Here is a 19,973-nt window from a genome sequence, read left to right as displayed (position 1 = left end):
AAATTACTATAATGATTAAATTTATTAAACGGAAAGAATGAGTTAAAAGGTAAATTCGAATATTCAAAAATTGACACGAAAACAATTTTTTTTTTATAATAGTGCAGATAATATATTATTGCCAAAAATCTATCGGTACAATTATAGGTATCCCGAAAGGGAAGTAAATTTTAAGGTTGTTTTACGGCAGTTTCAAATAAGGAATGAAGAATAAATATCTCAACATGTGGCTGTTATATATGTTCGCCATTGATGACTTCTCGCTGGAGGAAGTTTCCAATATTGTGCAGACATGGGATTTGAGAAGATGGTCAGAATTCAGTTAATTTGTATAGATGGGGACCAAAGCTAGTACAACTTTCAAAGGGAATGTAGTAACTATTACAAGGTATAAAACCAGCATAATGCTTGAGCAGTTGAAGAAGGATGAATGTTTCTTCTCACTGCAATTTTAGCATCTCGAATGAATAATTGCACATGCTGATTCAGACACATTCTCTTGTTTCAACTGTAGAATGTCGGAAATTTTGTCAAATTTTACTTTAAGTAGGTGTTTGAGGGCACAATTAGGCTTGGAAGAAAGCACTGTTGGATTAGGGATCACCCACCCTACATTGAAATATCTTCCATTCAACTCAATTTGTCGCATTAATTATAATTCAGACTCGCAATTTTTTTTTGTGATTATTAGTTTGAATTTAGTCAAAAATGTGAATATTGTGTTATTTTATTATTCGTAATAATTTGAACTACTTATTAATATTTTACTATAATGGTATAGATTAGTTGTTTTTCTTTAAAAAGTAAAAAAAGGAGTTAATTACAATGAACTCAATTTGTCATTCTTTTATTATTTAAAAAAATATAAATATTCTCTTAGAATTAACAGACGTCTAACAAATATCTCTAAAATGAGCTGTCATTAGAAGGTATTTTTTAGATAACCTTTAATTTCAGAAAATATTTGTAATATTTCAAACAACGATAAAATATTCATGGTTGTCGCAAATTTTAATTTATCCAAAAGAAATTGCTCTGTGTGCTTCTGAGATTTTTTTTACTTCTTTTGGGACAATATATAGTCGTAGATTGTCATAATTTTGTACGAGATTCGGGGGTGATGTATTGTAGGAAAGGTAATCCAAACTCAAATCTAAAGTGATATTGCGTCTATTCAACAAGATTTTTTGGATTTGTGAATTGGCAACACTTTTTAGTTTGGTAGAACTTCATTTACATGAAGCAAAGAAAAGGTTAGAAAGCAAAGGTGGGAAAGAGGCCACGAATCTAAAGGCTTTATTAGTAGACAATGGAGCCAATAAGAAATTATGACAATCATGGTCTGAGTAGGATGTCATTTTCTTATGGTGCGCCCTCGTAACCTAGCCCCACCTATTATTTCTCCCCCTTTCACCTCCTCTCCACTAATTTCGTATAAATCTATGTTAAACTACTCCCAGTCCGGATTTTAATTTTGGGCTCTACGAAATATCTTTTCAAGAAAATAGATATGTCTAATAAGGCCTAATTTAGATGACGATGTTGAGGTCTCATAATTTTAAAGGTCATATACGTGGGATGTTTCTATACACTAATTATTTTACAACTACACCAAGTCTAAATTATACACATTTTGGTTTCTTGTTTAGGGTTTTTTTGGCGTTTTCTTTATTTAATTTTAATTCTATATTTTTTTAGTTTTTATAATTTTAGCATTTTCTCCCTTGGAGTTTACTATTCTCTCCCAAAAAAATGCATATGTATCTCACTTGACCATTTTAAATTGGGATTATTGTTCTTATTGACTCATTTTTGTCAGTATTTTTATCCTTTTAATTTTCTAAGGTAACATTTTCATTCTACATTTTTTTAATTTTCATGATTTTAGTTCGTTTTTTCACCAATAGATGTGAACTCTAGTGAAAAAAATTGAAGTTATGATAATTAAAAAAATATAGGATCAAAATGATATCTTAAAAAATTAAAAGACAAAAACGCGGAATGACTTAAGTTATGAAAAGAAAATGTTGACTGTCTTGAGTATGTTATATGGCTTGAACTAAGATTCAATCCAAATTTTTAGACGCTCTACTGAAAGGAAATTTTCTGATGTCTATTGTGGGTATGGGTACGGGCTCTATATGGACTGCCTTTTTCTTTTAAATAAATGGAGCAACCCGAATTAATAATTGGGTTATGCATGTAAGCGACTTTAGGGTTTCATAATGTACTCCGTATCATTTCTACGAAAAGGATAATAATTGTGTCTTCTTGTCCGTAAATATGTGGCCGCTTTTATCAACCCATATAAATTTCTCCTCATCACATAAGTGTGATATACATGTATTGATCACTTTTTCTAATCTACATTATACTTATCATGTCCGACCAATCTGGTAGAACTTCCCAAATTATTGTGTATTTTTCAATTTTCTTGCTTCAATTTTTGTATTTGTTGTTTCAGCAATAATAATTAATGCACGGAAAGAGGTTTTTGCAGAACTTTCTGTCCAGGCACAGCCGAGGCGAGCTTCACTGAAGTATATATTATAAAGGAAATCTGAATTATTAATTTCAATTTAAATTTCCGGGTCAAGGACAAGAAAAAAAAATCGAGCAGAAAAGAATAAAGAATTTATTTATCTAATTAGTTATGCTGATTCTGTCCATTTTTATTCAAGATCGTCGTCCCATAATGTCCTGATATGCTCTTGTGATGAAATGATAATGAAAATAGTGTATGGACTAAGCTTCCAAGTTCCAACAATGTACAATAATTGTGAGAGCATATGATTCCGGATTTAGGTTCCATGTTATATATTAATGGCAAATGTTGAAATCAGTTGGGAATATCCCATTTTAATTGCAGAAAGTGTTCATCTTAAAAATGGACTAGGAGCATCTTTTGCCATGCCTAAATCCAAGGATTTAGGATTCAGTCTGGGCATATACTTCTGCTAACTACTCTTGAAAATTCTTGTATTCCTGTATTAATCCATGAAGCCATAATACTACAGCAAATAACTACAGTAAAACCTCTATAAATTAATAACCTTGGAACCATGAAATTTTATTAATTTAGAGAAATATTAATTTACCGATAAATTAATATTTTATTAATTAAAAGAGAGACTTTTTAAATTCAATAAATTTAGTACATATGTATTGCAAATAAATAAATTCATATATGTTTCATTGATTATATTCATGCAACAATTAACTATTATATTCATAGACACATGTATCAATTCATTGGAATTACTTAAATATACATGTTTACATTAATTCGTTGCACTTAAATAACTATTATAACCAATTAAATATATTCATGCATGATGAATGAAACATATACTACATAAATCTCAATATGATAATAAAATAATTCGTAACACCCAACCATGTCTTCTCATCTAAAAGGCATCGCAAAATCATCCATGAATAATCAAATGCATAAAGCATTACAGATTTCATATTTTAGTAAATTATCATAATATTTATAATTATAATTTATGAATTATTAATTTAGAGTTTTAATGGGACCTAATATTTATAAAAGAATTTTCTGAAAAATTATTATTTTATTATCTTATTGAATTTGATGATTTTTTACAAAGGCCCAAGTCGGGACCGGAGGATTTTATTATTTTAAAGAGTTTATTAATTTATAGAGTATTAATTTACAGAGATTTTACTGTAAATAATGGCCACCACTGCCATGAAATTCTGCTAAGTATATATATATATATATATATATATATATATATATATGCTTTTGTCTTTGCATCTTTTTGCTTGATGATAGTATCCCATAATAAGAGCATGGGTGATCTGGATTTTATTCTGGGAGAAGTGTCAACAACCACATAAGATTATGATAGTACAAGAATAAATCTGATCTAATCAGTGGACTGCAATGAAATAGATACACTGCAAACCCAAAAAAAAAAAAAAAAAAACATTTTCGTTAAATTATAAGTGAGTACAGCTTAAAACTCGGGCAAATTAATATTTTATATTATGGTTAAATAAAATCTATGCAGAAATTTAAGTTTTTATCATAGTTAATCAATTTTTGCCTTGAATTTAACAATAGTCAAAACATTTGCGATGGTTTTAGTTATGGCTAATGTTTTGACTTTCTTTGCAGAACAACAGCTAATAGCCACTGCATAACTGTGGTTGATTAATATTCACTATGGTTTTTCAATTTAAATTACAATTTTATAAATATTTTACATATTTTTTTGGTATTATTATATTTAAATAAATATATTTTAGAAAAACGTTATTTCAAATTGGTGTACTGTGTGAATTGTATAGTTAAATCATTACATTATTTTATATTTCATTTCACATATGCACTCGACGTACATAAAATACACATTTTAAACAGCATAGGACATAAAATAAACCACTAATTTAAAATAAAAAATCCAATCGATTTTACTTGCAGAAAAGCAGTTTAGCGTTGTCGACACGTGCAAAAATTTTGGTATACAAGTATATTTTATTCTTTAATTCGAATCATGAAAGAAAGAAAAAGAAAAATTAAAAGATTAAGTTGATGATATCTTGAGCATCAACTTGTACAACAGAAGAATAAGGTGCATGGCCCTAACTTAGCACTATTTTGTACCCATATGCAACTGTAGCAAATTGCTCTCAGTCTTGCTCATCCACTTCATGAAAAGGAAGTGGCACTGTCTTCACAGCTCTAAATTTGCCTGCATTATTTAGATGCTCATTCTCCAACCTGCAAAAACAGATGCATTAGACCATTGGGATAAGTATGGATCACAAATCTTAACATCATCAGATTTTTACCTGTAAAAATTCCACTGCCCTCTTCTGACAACCTCAAGTGCTGCTAAGAACAGCATGGTCACTCTGTAGTCTACTTTTCCGAAATTGTAGTGGAAAACTGTTTGCAACCAAGCTAGCCTGAGTACAAGGTTTAATCCCTGCATTAAGTAATGTAGTTTCTTCAGTTTCAACTGGAAAACCACCAGCATTCTTGTACTTAACTATGTATTTGCAAGAATCTTGGTGATCGGTTGATATAGCGGATTTTTTCGTTTGGATTATAAAGAATTAGATCCAGACTTAAAGATAGTGTTCTTTGATGTAAACTGGTGGACTAAATAGTGAAAGGGAGAGAGGAGCATCGGCATATACCATAGAGAAAAAGTATATAAACTTTTGGCGAAGCATTAATTCATCTCTTAGCCATGGATTCTTGGAGTTGAACTGGAGCAAGCCCCAGTCCTTTACAAAATCCCAGTAAAGTTGGTATACAGTTGCGGCAGTTGACATGATTACAACTAGGCAAAGCCATCCAACACTTTTTTCCTTCTCGTATGCCACTTTGGCTCCGGCTGCCAGCATTGCAGACACGTATTTGCCTAGATTGACGAGGTGGCTTTTGTGCCCTTCATCAAACCATCTTCGAGCACACTGTTAACAAATAAGATGCGTTTAAGTTTTCTATCAACAAGCTAAGAAATGCTCGCCTTAAAAAAATGTAGTAATGCTAAACCTGCATAGCTCTCCAGTAATACGGTAGAAAGGAGACTGCATAAGCAAGGTCTCTGTAGTATGTGGTTCTCATGCAGTAGTTATAGTCCTGAGTTTTATAGCTTCCAGTTATATAGTAGCATGCTATGTACTCTAAATCTCTAAGCATGGGTACCTGATGGACAATTCATAACGCAAACGGGTTATAGTACTATACTTAGAAAAATTTCACAATTACTCGGAATGAATTTGCAGTTTTTGATGGATGCATTACCTGGCTACAAAGTTGATCAGCCATGAAAAAGTCCAGCATCACAACCTTATACAGAGGCGATAAGACGATATTTCTTAGTACTGTGAGCAAACGGTAACGACTTGACTTGTAGATGATGTTGAAGGGACAAAGCAGAACTACAATGAAAAGCTGCAGAAAAGAATTGATGCTATTAGGAAGCATTAATACAAGAACATGTGTGTGCTTATTGATCTTAATATTTGTGGCGATGGGCTTCAATAAGGTCAGTGATTACCAGCAGTAGAAGTCCTGGGATGACTTGAACTTGAGCATAAGAATACCCTTTTGCCACGAGCGAGAGATGAACAAACAAGATGCCAACTACAGCAGTCATCGATGTGGTGCAAATCAAGAACACGTCTCTATACTTAAGCTCCTTTGTTGGGGATAGTTCGAAGATGAAGCTATAATTTATACGCGTCTTTCTCCACATAAAAATGTTGCATCCGTATAGGAAGAAATGTAGAAACAATAGGCTAAACATGCTGCAAATTAGAATCAGAAATTCAGGTAGCTGATTTGCAGACATCAGGAAAATTCAAGTACCACTATATTAAACATGATAATAATATCTCAAAATTTAGCACTTGCCTAAGGACAGGGTAGACTGTTTCCATGTACATCGTGTCTGAATTAGATCTGTACATTCCGGTAATATGAGCCATGATCACATATCCCACGAAAAGTGCAACGAAACACCCAGTGAACAAACCTGCAGGTTATTGAATAGAAATAGCTGTTTATCATTGGCTAATTTTACCCAAGACCAGTGAACAATATTGAGAGGTAATGAACATATGTCAATAATGATTATCCCAACTATGTCAAATCTTTTTCCATTCTTGCTCCTCTTTAAGGATAGAGATGAGGCCACGAGCTATAGTTTGAACTACAATTCACTCCATTTCAGACACGGACTGTACTTTGATTTCTGACACTAAAGGTGAGATGACATTCAAAATTGAGGGTCTTTTGAAGTTTTATTCATGCTGTCACTCAAGCTAATAATGGCTTCAACGGGCCTTTCTTTACAGAGCACCCCAAAAAAGTGGACCCTTTTTCTTCAGGATTTCACGGCCAATTAAAGGTTATCAGACAGCCCTGTTAACCAAATTTCGTGTTTTAATCTTTAATGTTTTTCTTCTCTGCTCTTGAAAGGAAATAAATTTTGAATAAAATCTAGTCATTTTTCATTACTACGGTCCAATGTCGCGGCATTGAATTAATTGCCAGAAACTCACCAATGAAAAATGTCACAGCATGCGATTCTTTTCGCTGGGACGGTTTAAGGTACTTCATGGCCTTTCTTTTGTCATCTTCAGCAAAATTCTTGACAAAAAGTTCCTCAACCTCATCTGCTAACTTTAAAGCCTGTCAAAACAGTTCAACTTATTAGGTTACTGAATTGGTTTCACAACATGGTGTGAGACACAAATCTTAGGCCCATGATTGGAAATCCAGGCAAGTGCAAACTTGAAGTTGAAGAGAAAGCCCTCACTTTAAGATTAATCCGATAATGGGACTATATTCGCAATCCCTCATCCAATCATTTTCCAGTCAGATTACCAACACTGAGACGTAATATTCCAAAATTATCATGTTTTCTTGTTCACCAGATATTTTGCATGAAATTGTAACTTTTAAGCTGTGAGGTACCTTGTCTGAGCTGTTGAAGTAGGAGCTTTCGACCACTCTTAGATAAATGGGAAGAACTTGTTTGTTAGTCACCTGAAAGCACGTAAAGTTATTCTGTTAAGACGAGGGAAGCAAGAAATAGTGCAAATCCACAGAACTAAAAGATCGGCCGCAGTGCAGCCACTCACTTTATCGAATTTCTTCAAAATCTTTACAAAAGCAAGCATGTTCAAGTTCCTGAGACAATGCGAAGGACATAATCAACAATTTTCCTTTTCTAACATCAGGCAAAATCATAAGAAAGATGATTATACCTATAAGTCTTAAGGTATCCTAATCCTTTGTAGAGCTCGATAAACGCTCCCCTGATCATTTTCTCTGCATGATGCAGCTTTTTCTTGTTAATATGCAACTTATTACCCTCTGGGCCACCTTTCTTAGAGGACTGATTCACCAAATCATCCCAAAGCAAGTAAGTTATGGCTGAAAACGTGCGGGTTGGATTTGTAAGAGGAATGTGAATTCTCAAGTTTTTCCCCTGGCAGTTGATAACTCGACCAGAAAGCGACCTGAACTTCCCGTCCTCTTTCTTCACCCTCATTGATCTTTCCAGTTCACCGGACTTGGGAGTTTCAGAGAATTTTATGGCTTCTTTATCGAACTCTTCAGTTAAGTTCTCCAGCCCCTGCTCTACATCGATAGCATCCTTAATTGACTCGTCATCTGCGACAAACAGAGTGAAATTTATCAGTTATATTCCAAAAATATGTTCAGTTCACAGTCCATAAAGCATGAGCACCCAAGAAATCCCATGATCCAAAATCTATTAAGATTCTAAATTTTTGTTGTCTTATTAGCACTAGATTGTCGTATTGAGTAAAAATGGAGCTATCAAGAACGCATGATCTTATCACTAATATCTTGACAGATAAAATCCAAGTACTGGTAAAGTTAGCAATCATGAATAAATGTCTAAAATGTTGTCAACTTGCATGTTTTTCTATGCATAAACTGGAGATTTTTGCATCATACCACATGATATGGTGCCCGATATCGAATCCTCCTCCTTTGAGTCCTGCGAAGGAGTCCCTTTAGTGTGTCGTTGCTTCAGCACCGTTTTAAGCTCAGTGAGAATCTCCATTTGCTTCTTTAACGACTCGCCTCGCTCAAGAAACTCTTTCTCTTTTGTTTTGTAAAACTGGTTCACTTTGTTGAGTTGAAGATCCAAACACGCAAAAAACTCAACTGCAGCATCTGTGTCAGCAAATTGCTCCAGCAGCTCAGTCTCGTACAAGTCCGTGCTACTGGCTGAGTCTGTAAGCTTCCGATGAACCTAACAAAATGGAGGGAAACGACGTAACATCCAAGTTAAAAATGATCAAACTGTTGCATTATAGTACAGAATGAGAGGAAGCAGATAGTTACTTGAATGACTCTTGGTTCTCTTTGTTTATGTTCAAGACAAGTGTATTTTCTTAAAGAAGAAACGATAGCGTTTGGTAAAGAACCCTTCCGTTTCTTGGCATTCGTGTTTTGATCGTTGAGAAGATGGATTTTCTTGATCTCCTTCTTTAGCTGGCGGTAATCAACAAAAGCTTCTTTCCATTCAGGCACTAACTGCCCCTCAAACTGCTTGGAGAATTTCACCATCTTGTGCTGTTTTTCAGGCAACACAGGCCTAAATGATGTGTGTGTCTGAATTTCAGTGAGCTGTGAGTGTCTCAATGGAGAGGTCTACGATCACACATTATTTAAGGAGGGAGAAAGGAATTTTGATTGACGGGGCGCGTACTGATGCTCGACAGCACATTCTATTATATCCTCTGCATATCTTTATCCTATGCTCATTCCACTTCTACTGGCATATTTGTTAGGTTCGCCGAAGAATCCCCAAACTGTCGCCGGCAGGCGTGCTGGTCTGTATGAGGACTTATTGCAAAAGGTGCGGTTTGTGGATGAGAAATGGGGCCTAAATATTAGCCCATTTTTGTTAAATATTCTCAAAGCATAAGAAATTAAGACAGAGATTAGCAAATGCTGCACTGTTATTAAGTCGAGACATGCTCATTTTTATTGAGAGCTCATTGGCTGAATCTTTTGCAACTCACAAAGCCTGTTTCTAATTAGACCAGCCTGAATTCCACTGAATTCAGGATAACAAAAAGCTGTGCAATAATTTTTGTTCTCCCACTTTCACTCAGAAAAAGATCTATACTTGTTATTTAATATAAGAGACATCACTCACATTAGAGTCCATGCACGAAACAACAAACACATATACTTTTGTATTGGGTTAATTGCATTTTAACCCCGTGAAAATACTAATAAGCCCAAAACTTCTTTAAATAAACAAAGAAAAAAAAAAACAATAATAACCCAATCCCAAAAGAGTATTTATAATTCTTCAAATAATAAGAGAATAATTGTAATTATGATAAATTTCAAAACAACTTGTTTAAATTTACCGACTAGTTTAAGGTAATTGTGAAGAGTGCTTTATGAGATGCTATTAGTAGTAGTAGTAGTAATTATTGGAGGGTGAAGGTTCTAAGTAGTTGTAATATTCCTGCTAATAGTTCCACCTTCCAGTTCCAAGTTGTGAACATGATACCTTCCACTAGAACACCAAAATTCGGAACCCGTAAACCACCTTCTGTCCCCATTTCCCCTATTCCTCTCGCTCTTATGAGAAGAATACCAAACTGTCTGGACACTATGTATTGACTAATAGTGTATGGATTAAGCTTCCAAGTTCCAACAATGTACAATAATTGTGAGAGCATATGATTCTGGATTTAGGTTCCATGTTATATATTAATGGCAAATGTTGAAATCAGTTGGGAATATCCCAGTTTTATTGCAGAAAGTGTTCATCTTAAAAATGGACTAGGAGCATCTCTGCCATGCCTAAATCCAAGGATTTAGGATTCAGTCTGGGCATATACTTCTGCTAACTACTCTTGAAAACTCTTGTCTTCCTGTATTAATCCATGAAGTCATAATACTACAGCAAATAACTAAATAATGGCCACCACTGCCATGAAATTCTGCTAAGTATATAATATGCTTTTGTCTTTGCATCTTTTTGCTAGATGATAGTATCCCACAATAAAAGCATGGGTGATCTGGATTTATTCTGGGAGAAGTGTCAACAACCACATAAGATTATGTAGTACAAGAATAAATCTGATTTGATCAGTGGCCTGCAATGAAATAGATACATTGCAAACCCCCCCGCCCCCCCCCCCCCCCCAAAAAAAAAAAAAATTGATTTTTTTTAAATTATGAGTGAGTACAGCTTAAAACTCATGGCAAATTAATATTTTATATTATGGTTAAATAAAATCGATGTAAAAATTTAAGTTTTGATCATAGTTAATCAATTTTTGCCATAAATTTAATAATAGTCAAAATATTTGCGATGGTTTTTAGTTCTGGCAAATGTTTTGGTTTTTTTTGCAGAAATAATAGCTAATAGCCACTACACAACTGTAATTAATTAGTATTCACCGTGATTTTTTGATTTTAACTATAGTAATAATTAATTATAAATTAAAAAATTGTATTTCTTATAGTGGCATGATTAGCAATACCTAGACTCTCTCACAAAATTGAATGAATAACATTATAACAACAACAAAATTGATCTGGTGCATGCTTATCCATGTCAATCTGACACTCTGAGATGAGATATTATCTGCATTAATCGAAACATCATGACTGTCTTAAAAATAATTATTCATTAGAGAAAAAGGAAAAGGGTTTCGGGGCTTATACAAATGTACGACGGTATTAGCACATCCAACATCATCCGAGACCACCCTAAACATGGGAATTGAGAAACGCATACCCGATTCCCATGAATCTCACCGGGTTTGATTTTGTTCATCTTTATCCAACACTTTTGTCTGAGATATTATCCATTTTTATTGAATTTTTACCCCTAGATAAATTAATTTCATTTCAAACTGATTTTAAACTTTTACTAGGAGTGAAAAAAAAAAAAAAGCGTGCAAGTCATGTGGCCGTTGTTTTTTTAGATAGAGGAAAACGACAGCATTATTTGGACACAATTTTTTCTATCAACTTTTTAATAAAAATTGATAGGAGAATTGAAGTTAAGTGATAATTCCGTAAAATTACGTAACTTTTTTTAAAGATTTCATAAATAATAGGACTAAAGTCCAGTGAAAAATACAAGTTTCCCTTATCAAAATTTAATTCACACAAGAATTTTTACCAAAAAAAATGTAGCATTTAGACTGACAGAAGGCCCTATTTCGTGCAGGGGTGTATGTGCTTTCCAGACTTAAATCTGAATTCAAGCACACAAGACCAATCTAAGTAAGATGTCCAAAAACATTGCTAATTAGTCATCACCTGAACTTTCTTGTCACAATTTTTTTCTTAAAGTTAGAAAAAAAGAAAATAAAAAAAGAGAACCACACGGCATGTACGCATTGAAACTTTCAGACATCTCATGATCCCCAACACAATCTTGATTTCTGTATAAGAATATTGCCCACCGGGGCTGCTGCTGTTAATCAAGAACTCATCACAAATGTATACTTATCCCTTTACAATAATTCAAAAAAGTCACTTAATAAAGGTTAAAATTAAGATTTCATGAAAATATTCAAGATCATGAATTCGAGTTTAATTTATCGAATATATAGGTATTTATCTTATTTTATACGAATATTTATATCACTTTGTATGAGTTATTATAATTTATTTATAATATTGATATATTAGTTGAATTAAAATTTATAACTTATTGTTAACTGTTCTTAGTATATTAGTATATTGATTAATTAAATTGATATAATACTAAGAAAAAAAATTAGAAACAGAACTTTTATCAATTTGTAAATTACGTAATTAATTGTTTTTGAAACGCAACTACAACTATATAATATTTTGTTTACTCAATTCAAATACCTTCCACTGCCGTTTTTTGGATAAGAAAGATGACGCGTTAAGAAGTTGGATGACTTTAGGATCTTTTTACAAAGAAAAGAATTCCTTAATTTATTTATTTTTTATTTAATCTGAGGAGTTATAATATGTTTGGTTTAAATAACATTATTTGTATATTATACGATACGCTTAAGGAGGATATAAAGTGATTTGGGCTATCTTGCTAGGCATCCTAATGCCAGTTCTGGACGTGCATTAACGTTAATCAGAATACATTTTTTTAATTATATATGGAATATGGTATCATGCAGAGAGTATTTGTATCAGCTTAGAAGCTGTCTGAAACAGTTTTCTTTATTTATTTAGAAGCTAATAACATACGATACTTGCGGGTATTTTATAGAAAATAAGTTGATAAGATTTTTGAGTTAAATGCAATTTTAGTATTTTCGATTTCTAATGTTTTAAGTTAGCATTTTGGTCGTGTATTTTTTTAGTTTTTGTGATTTCAGTTTTTTTTTTTTTTTCGTGGGAGTTCATGTACTTGTATTAGTGAGAAAGATGAACTCCAGGGAGAACAAGGACTGAAATCATGAAAATTAAAATAATACAGGACATAAATGCTATCTTAAATAGTAATTCAAATTTTAAAAAGTCATGTAAGATGCACATGCATTTTCCCGGCGAGAAGTGTGAACTCTGACGAAAAAAGAACCAAAATCACAAAAATTAAAACGAAGAACCAAAATACTACCTTAAAAAGTTAAAGGACGAGACTGTCAAATGACTTAGGTTGCAAGATAAAAAATATATTTAAGCCTAATTACTTAATAAAATATTTAGGATTAACATTTTATCATAAATTTTTAAATTTTTTTTTTCAGAAACTTCTAACGTTGGCTGTACTAATTAATTATAAAATTAACCTTTACTATTATCTTTAAATTTATTATTTTATTTAAGTACTTTAGTAACTTATTTTTCAAAACATATTATAAGTTCTCGTTCAGGATACAAAAACTTAAGATTATTTTTTTGAAAAAAGAAAAATTAGACAAGCACCCTCTAGTATTTGAATTAAACTTTTGCATTTTGGGCTTGACCCAACACAAACATTTGTTTATTTTGGGCCGGCCCAAAATTCATAGAAGCAACAAGATGACAAAATACTACATCCGAGTCCGGGGTTATCACAAGACAGCGCGTGCCACGCAAGCTAACCTGGGCCCACATCCTATCGTCCAATCAGGAATCCCCAATCAGCCCACTGTCTCTGAATTCAAACTCAGATTGGAGATTTCCATAAAAAGTCTCCGACTTACAGTTTTTTTTTCCGGTTGGTGTTCAGTTCGTTCCATCTGCCGAAATCTTTCTTCCAATCATTAACTACTGCAAATCTTGGTCTCTCTCTCTCTCTCACACACACACACACTCTACGTCCCAACTCAAATCCAGCTCTTCCTTCCTCCAAATTTGTACGTATAAATAAATATGCATTCCTATATACTCCCTGTATCCAATCCCAACACCCCTCCATCCGCCCCCGCGACCTCCTCATCTTCGTCCTCTCCGATGATCAAATCAGCCACAATGCTGATCAGATCAGAAGATGATTTGGGCGCAGCGGCCACCAGGATTTTCATGCCTCCGTCTCTTGAGGAGGACAAGAAGAACGAAAAGAGACCCTTAATTTCAAGAACCTTGAGTTACACGGACGCTCCCCTCGCCGGCGTTAATTCTAATGCGTATCACCAGAAGAGGCGCCGCCGCGTCTCCAGTGATAACTCCCTTCTGACTCTTTGTCCTGACCCCCGGCAGCCTTTCGGGAAAGACGTGGGAAGAGCTGCGGCTGATACTTATTTGATTACTCGCCTTAGCTTTAAGTTGTTGGGGTATCTTGGGTAAATATTTTCTCTGTTTTTCTTTCCTTATAGTGTACGTGTGTGTGCGCGAAATGCATAGATTTTGATATCTTGGTATATGTGGATTTGAGCATCATTCTGTGTTTCTGGCCGTTTCAAAATTGATGTGTGTATTACAGGTTCGAATGTTGTGCTTGTGAGCAATCTTACTATATGCTGTAGATTTACAAATTATTAAAAAAAGTACCTGATCAAGAAAGAAAAAGAAGAATTGAAATTGTTAAAATGTGGATAGTTTTGTCAAAGAAATAGGAGATGCCTTGTAAATTCCAGGATATATGACGTGTTGTGATAACCAAACATTAACCTCTTGTGCATGATACTTGAGTAATGTATAGTAGGAGATATACAACTTTCTTGTTGCGTCTTTTCTTAATCATGTTTTCTTATTTGTCAAGCAGTTTGCATTATCTTGAATAGTTTATGGCTTCAAATTGCAGTAACAGATTTGATATGAAGTTATTCGAACAAAGTTTTCATGTACAATGATGACATATGAGGTGTAGAGATATGAAGACTTGCTTGTTGGCCTTTCTTATTCTGTAACTGGATGAAAAGTTACGTTTTTTATCTTTTTCGATCAGCAAAACAACATTGTCTTGAAGTTTTCTTACTCTTTTTAGTTTATTTAACTGCATAGCTTTCAAATCAGTCTTCCGGAATCTTTATTATACCAGCTCAACAACTATAGTTAACTCAAATTTAGTGGAGTCTTTACAAGCAGTAGCAGTTTGGCGGAAGGGTGAAAATCATTTCTTGGAAGCCAATGTGCTTGAAATTAGGAAGTAATCAGAGAGAAAAATTAGACATTAATTGAACTTGAATTGCAAATACATGTCCTGCTTCCTTGAAAACTATTCGACTTACTTAAAGTGAAGATTCAAACAGTCTTAATTCAAGAACAACTTCGACAAAGACTAATTATTCGAGTTTCCTGATCAAGGAAGCATAGAATTACAATCTCACCACCAACCGAGATTGAAGTATCATCTTCTGATATTTTCTTTTCGGACATACCAGTAAATTCACCCTTTATCCTGTTAGGTCATTTGATTTTGTGACCCATTTGAATTTTTGACAGGTAAACTTCTTCATTTTCTAAGCTCTCATCTTTTTCAGGGTAGGTTACAGATGGATCACCAGATTTCTTGCCCTAGGCTGTTATTCTTTCCTTCTTTTTCCTGGTTTTCTTCAAGGTATGCAGATATAATCATATATTGCTTCATCAACTGTTCACATTTATGGTTTTATAGTATGTTCCAAACGTATTATTCTTGGATTTGAGCATTCTTTTCTCTCTGTTGCCTGTGGAACATTAATATTGGTCAAATATGCAGTTTCATCACATAAATTTATTTTGTTCTCTATACAGTTGGATATTATTACTTCTTCTCTAAGCAAATACGTAGAGGTATAGTCTACGGAGACCAACCCAGAAATAGGTGAGGTTTTACTAAGTTCCATTTATTTGTATTCTAAGTTCAATTGCCAAAAGTAGGGTAGTGTAGAAACTTTTTGTCTTCTTATGTTTTATTGTTTTTTACATGATAAGAATTTCGGTACAGGCTTGATCTGTATTTGCCAAGAAATATTGAGGGACCAAAGCCAGTTGTTGCATTTGTAACAGGTGGAGCCTGGATTATTGGGTATGCTTTTCTTCTTGTTCCCTTTCAACAATATAGTACCTTCAATGCTTTTAGATTATTCGAATTCTCAAGGTACAGATAATCTTCTCGCCTTTTAATTTAGTTACACAATAGAACTAAACTCAGATAATAAGCAAGATTAGTTTATTTTGATAAATAGGTCCTAAGAAAGTAATGCAGACCACTTATCTGAATCCAGACCATGGAAAAAGTTCTTTCCCTGATCAATTTGTGCAGAAAGGTACCCAACATTAGCACAGTTAAAATACTGGATCTTTTGAAGTTTCAAGGTTTTCTATGTTAGTTTGCAATGAATGAAATGGACTTACCGAAGTATGGAAGAGGAGATAAGAATAACTAATGTTAAAATGTCAACGGCCGAACCCATGAACCAGATTTCTTTGTAATTCATTGCTGGAGATCTCATTGAGATGAACCAAAATAAGTACTCCCCATCTTATATTCATTAATGTGGATTATACAACTGTTTCAGTATAATCACGTAGCATTTGTTCATTAGCTAAGCATCATATCTATAAGTTCTTTACAAATTCTGACTAGCATTTTTTGCTGATACAGTTATAAAGCCTGGGGTTCTCTTCTAGGACAACAGTTATCAGAAAGAGATGTTATAGTAGCTTGTATAGATTACAGGTACATGAGTTTATTGTTCTTTAGTTGATTGATGCTAATATTGTAAAACCTCTGCATGTATTTCTATGCCATGCGCACAGTGTTTTTTCACATGTACTATGAGGACACACCTGGTACTTGATTTATCTGGGAATTCATGCATTTTGAAACACTGAGCCTGCAAAAAAGAATGCACATGTTGAACACTTGATTCTTTTTAAATTTATCTATAGGCGGTTCTAGGACAACATCATTTCATCATGCATGCAACCAACTTTAATTTCATGCACATAGCGTCTGCTGAAAGAAATACTTTTACTTGTCAATCACCTGCAGTTAAGTCCATATATTGGTATGTCCAACCTATTGCAAATTATAAAGAAATTTTTAGATTCAATCTGACACATATTAACCAGAGAACAAGAAAAGATGATGTGCCATTATGTTACGAGCTCTGCCCAGTCAAGCTATTCCAATATATTCACAAAACTTTAATCCAACATCTAATACTACTGATTCAAGACTTATTTTGCTTAAATTTTATCATGATGCTGTAAAATCAGGTGTCATATATATCTGTATCCGCCTACCTTGGACAAATGCAATGGTGATGCACATTTCAACTCTTTATACATGCTATGATTGGCTATTCTAAGAAATGAGATTGTTTCTTATGGCTAGAAGGTATCACATGTTAAGGGTTCAAGTGGACTCAGTTTTACATGGTCACAAAGTTGTATTTAACTGTTTTGATCATAGGTCAGACCACACTTTCTATGGAAAATATGGTTTCAGAAAGCAACAACGGGGTTCTCTCAGGCAAAGGGCAAACTTTGTGGTGGAGAAGCTTAAACAAAAAATCAACTATAAGGTTTACTAGAGTGAAAAGTATGCGGAGTTTAGATAAAGAGGTTCTGGCTCCAAAAGAAATTGAGCAAGCTTGCTTCATTTGTTTCTGTAATCTACATTCAATCAATGAGCAGCTTGAAAAACCTGAAAAATAGCATTGAGCGACCGTGGATTTCTGAACAACGGCTTTGCAAATTATCATTATATATGAAGATAAAATTTATGTACAGAGAGCCGATTACATGAAATAGTTACATGAAGATACTCCAAATTTCAAATTTTAAGAAATTCTTTCTTTTTGGGAGAATGCGTAATTACAGTTGATTCACACGAACAAACTTTTATATGATCAAAATAATAAGCTGTTGCTGTTCTTCTATTAGAAGACCATGCACATGCAATAAAATATGTGCATAATAGGCAACAACCTAAATAAATTCGCTCTGATTGTTAGTCTGCTTTCAGGAACTTTCCTCAGGGAACCATTAGTGATATGGTCAAAGATGCTTCTCAAGGTATATCATTTGTGTGCAATCATATTGCTGAATATGGAGGGGATCCTAACAGGTGGTTGTTTGTTTTTGCATTATTGTTATTTTATGAGGCTACTTATCTAACAAGAATTAATTTTTTTGCTTGTTAATTCCGTAGAATATACCTTATGGGGCAGTCAGCTGGTGCCCATATTGCTGCTTGTGCTCTATTAGATCAGGCAATCAAAGAGGCTGGGGGAGAGAAGAGTACCTGGAGTGTGTCTCAAATCAAAGCTTATTTTGGTTTATCTGGAGGGTGAGCTTGTCTTCAGATCCGTATTCAAGGATATCAACTAATTACTAGAAACCTCTCATAATTTTCTCACTGTCAGCTAATTTTAGTTTCCCTCTGTATTGATATTAAAATGACTTCCTTTAAAACATTCATGTACAGGTACAATTTTTTGAACCTGATCAATCATTTTCATAGTCGAGGTTTATACCGCTCAATTTTTCTAGGGTATGAGTATTGTAAATTTCCTATCACTGCCTATCTTTACAGCCTCCTACATAATATGGATGATGATTTTATCTCAACTGCACAGCATAATGGAGGGGGAAGAATCTCTACGAAGACATTCTCCAGAATTAATGATGCAGGATCCAAACAATAGAGGTGCAGCTTCACTGCTACCTCCTATAATCCTTTTCCATGGAACTGCAGACTATTCAATTCCCTCCGATTCCAGGTCTGAATTCCATTTGATTATTACAAAAGTTTTATACAATAGAAGCTGCTACCACGATTATTGTCCAAGTTCAGCACTCTATAGAAGCTCCACCACCACCCCACTTTTTTCCCCAGATCATTCTTTGCATATAATCTACAAGAATCAGGCTGATATGTTACTGTTCTTACAGCAAAAGTTTTGCTGAGACTCTTCGGAGCTTGGGAGTTCAAGCTGAATCGGTTCTATATGAAGGAAAGACGCACACAGATTTGTTCCTTCAGGTACCTGGCTGGCATGGATCTGTTCTCCTTATGTCATGTAGCTTCCCTACATGGTCCTATTCACTGAGACACAACATAAACATAACCAGGACTTTTTCTGTAATAACATCGTCATCTGATGGTGCGGATCAAATGTTTCCATGTTACTCTGTGGATCTTATTTTCATTGTTTTTGGTAAAAGAAAGAAAAGCAAAATGTACTTTTATCTATGGCCACTTAAGCTTCTGAAGTTTGTCTACCTTTTTTGTTCAGCTATTTGTTCCTCTTACATTCTTCATCTGCACAAATTCAGGATCCGATGAGAGGTGGCAAAGATGATATGTTCGAAGATGTGATTGCCATAATTCATGCTGGTGACTCGGAAGCTCGGGCGAGGGATGCTACAGCACCTCCAAGAAGACGCCTAGTCCCTGAATTTATGTTGAAGTTGGCTCGCAGTGTCAGCCCATTCTAATCATTCTTATCAATCTCCTAGCTGGAACTACGGATGACTACTTATATTGTTAGAAATGTTGTGTATATATCATCTGTCGCGTAAGTAAACTATTCATTTGGGCATTCTTGGGATTGGATGCTGTGTAGTACTTAGACACAAAGTATCAAGAAGACTCTGTGGATTTATTCCATTCAATTGGAACAATGTGATCCAGTAGGCAGTTGAAACACCATGCTAAATTGTGATTTCCAGGAGTAGATTCCTAGAGTTGTCATAAATCAGTTTTTATCATTCTGTTTTACCAACTTGAGCCACACTAAGTATGGCAAAAAATTGATACTGTTTTGCAGGATTTGTTCAAAATATTCCTTAAAAATTTGCGTTGACACACAATTTGTTCCATAATTTTGTTTGGTAGATGGCGATCTCAAGGCTTCCTTGTTTCAACCCTGGACTGCAAGCCATGCACGGTCTTGAACTAATCAAGTAAAATGCTAATAATCCGAATGACAGAAACAATGGTAGATGTTTCCTGTCAATGAAATTAACTACAAACTGGTACTGAATTTATTGTGTCTGAATGTTTGTTTGATGAATTGTTTGTCCCAGGTGAGCTCAAAGGAGAGAAATTCTTGCA

The 19,973-nt window shown here is 34.1% G+C and overlaps 2 protein-coding genes across 3 annotated transcripts; one reads left to right on the top strand and one right to left on the bottom strand.

The window, feature by feature from the left end:
• Positions 1-4,441: 4,441 nt before the first annotated feature.
• On the bottom strand, positions 4,442-9,454 carry PHO1;H1 (EXS (ERD1/XPR1/SYG1) family protein). Its single transcript, XM_011072555.3, has 13 exons — positions 8,870-9,454; positions 8,477-8,777; positions 7,759-8,167; positions 7,633-7,681; positions 7,466-7,537; positions 7,051-7,180; positions 6,401-6,521; positions 6,045-6,294; positions 5,789-5,938; positions 5,537-5,689; positions 5,176-5,454; positions 4,825-4,961; positions 4,442-4,753 (listed from the first exon to the last, which is right to left on the bottom strand). The coding sequence occupies exons 1-13, from the start codon at positions 9,092-9,094 to the stop codon at positions 4,663-4,665; spliced, it is 2,367 nt and encodes a 788-aa protein (XP_011070857.1). The 5' UTR covers positions 9,095-9,454; the 3' UTR covers positions 4,442-4,662.
• A 4,194-nt stretch (positions 9,455-13,648) lies between these two features.
• On the top strand, positions 13,649-19,637 carry LOC105156433 (putative isoprenylcysteine alpha-carbonyl methylesterase ICMEL2). Of its 2 annotated transcripts, none has more exons than XM_020692166.2 (11): positions 13,649-14,265; positions 15,406-15,482; positions 15,659-15,728; positions 15,852-15,932; positions 16,512-16,586; positions 17,880-17,981; positions 18,066-18,203; positions 18,342-18,407; positions 18,493-18,636; positions 18,809-19,020; positions 19,193-19,359. In XM_020692166.2, exons 1-11 carry the CDS (start codon positions 13,856-13,858, stop codon positions 19,216-19,218), a joined length of 1,401 nt encoding a protein of 466 aa, XP_020547825.1. In that variant the 5' UTR covers positions 13,649-13,855; the 3' UTR covers positions 19,219-19,359. The 2 variants fall into 2 exon arrangements, with proteins under 2 accessions (XP_020547825.1, XP_011070856.1); XM_011072554.3 differs by having other exon boundaries at positions 13,653-14,265; positions 18,809-18,899; positions 19,193-19,637.
• Positions 19,638-19,973: the final 336 nt, after the last annotated feature.

This window comes from Sesamum indicum, linkage group LG2, assembly GCF_026168435.1.
Source record: "Sesamum indicum cultivar Baizhima isolate 11 linkage group LG2, ASM2616843v1, whole genome shotgun sequence".
Classification (NCBI taxonomy): Eukaryota; Viridiplantae; Streptophyta; class Magnoliopsida; order Lamiales; family Pedaliaceae; genus Sesamum; species Sesamum indicum.
Note: the sequence above shows the minus strand (reverse complement) of the source record. Positions and strands in the feature narration are given on the sequence as shown.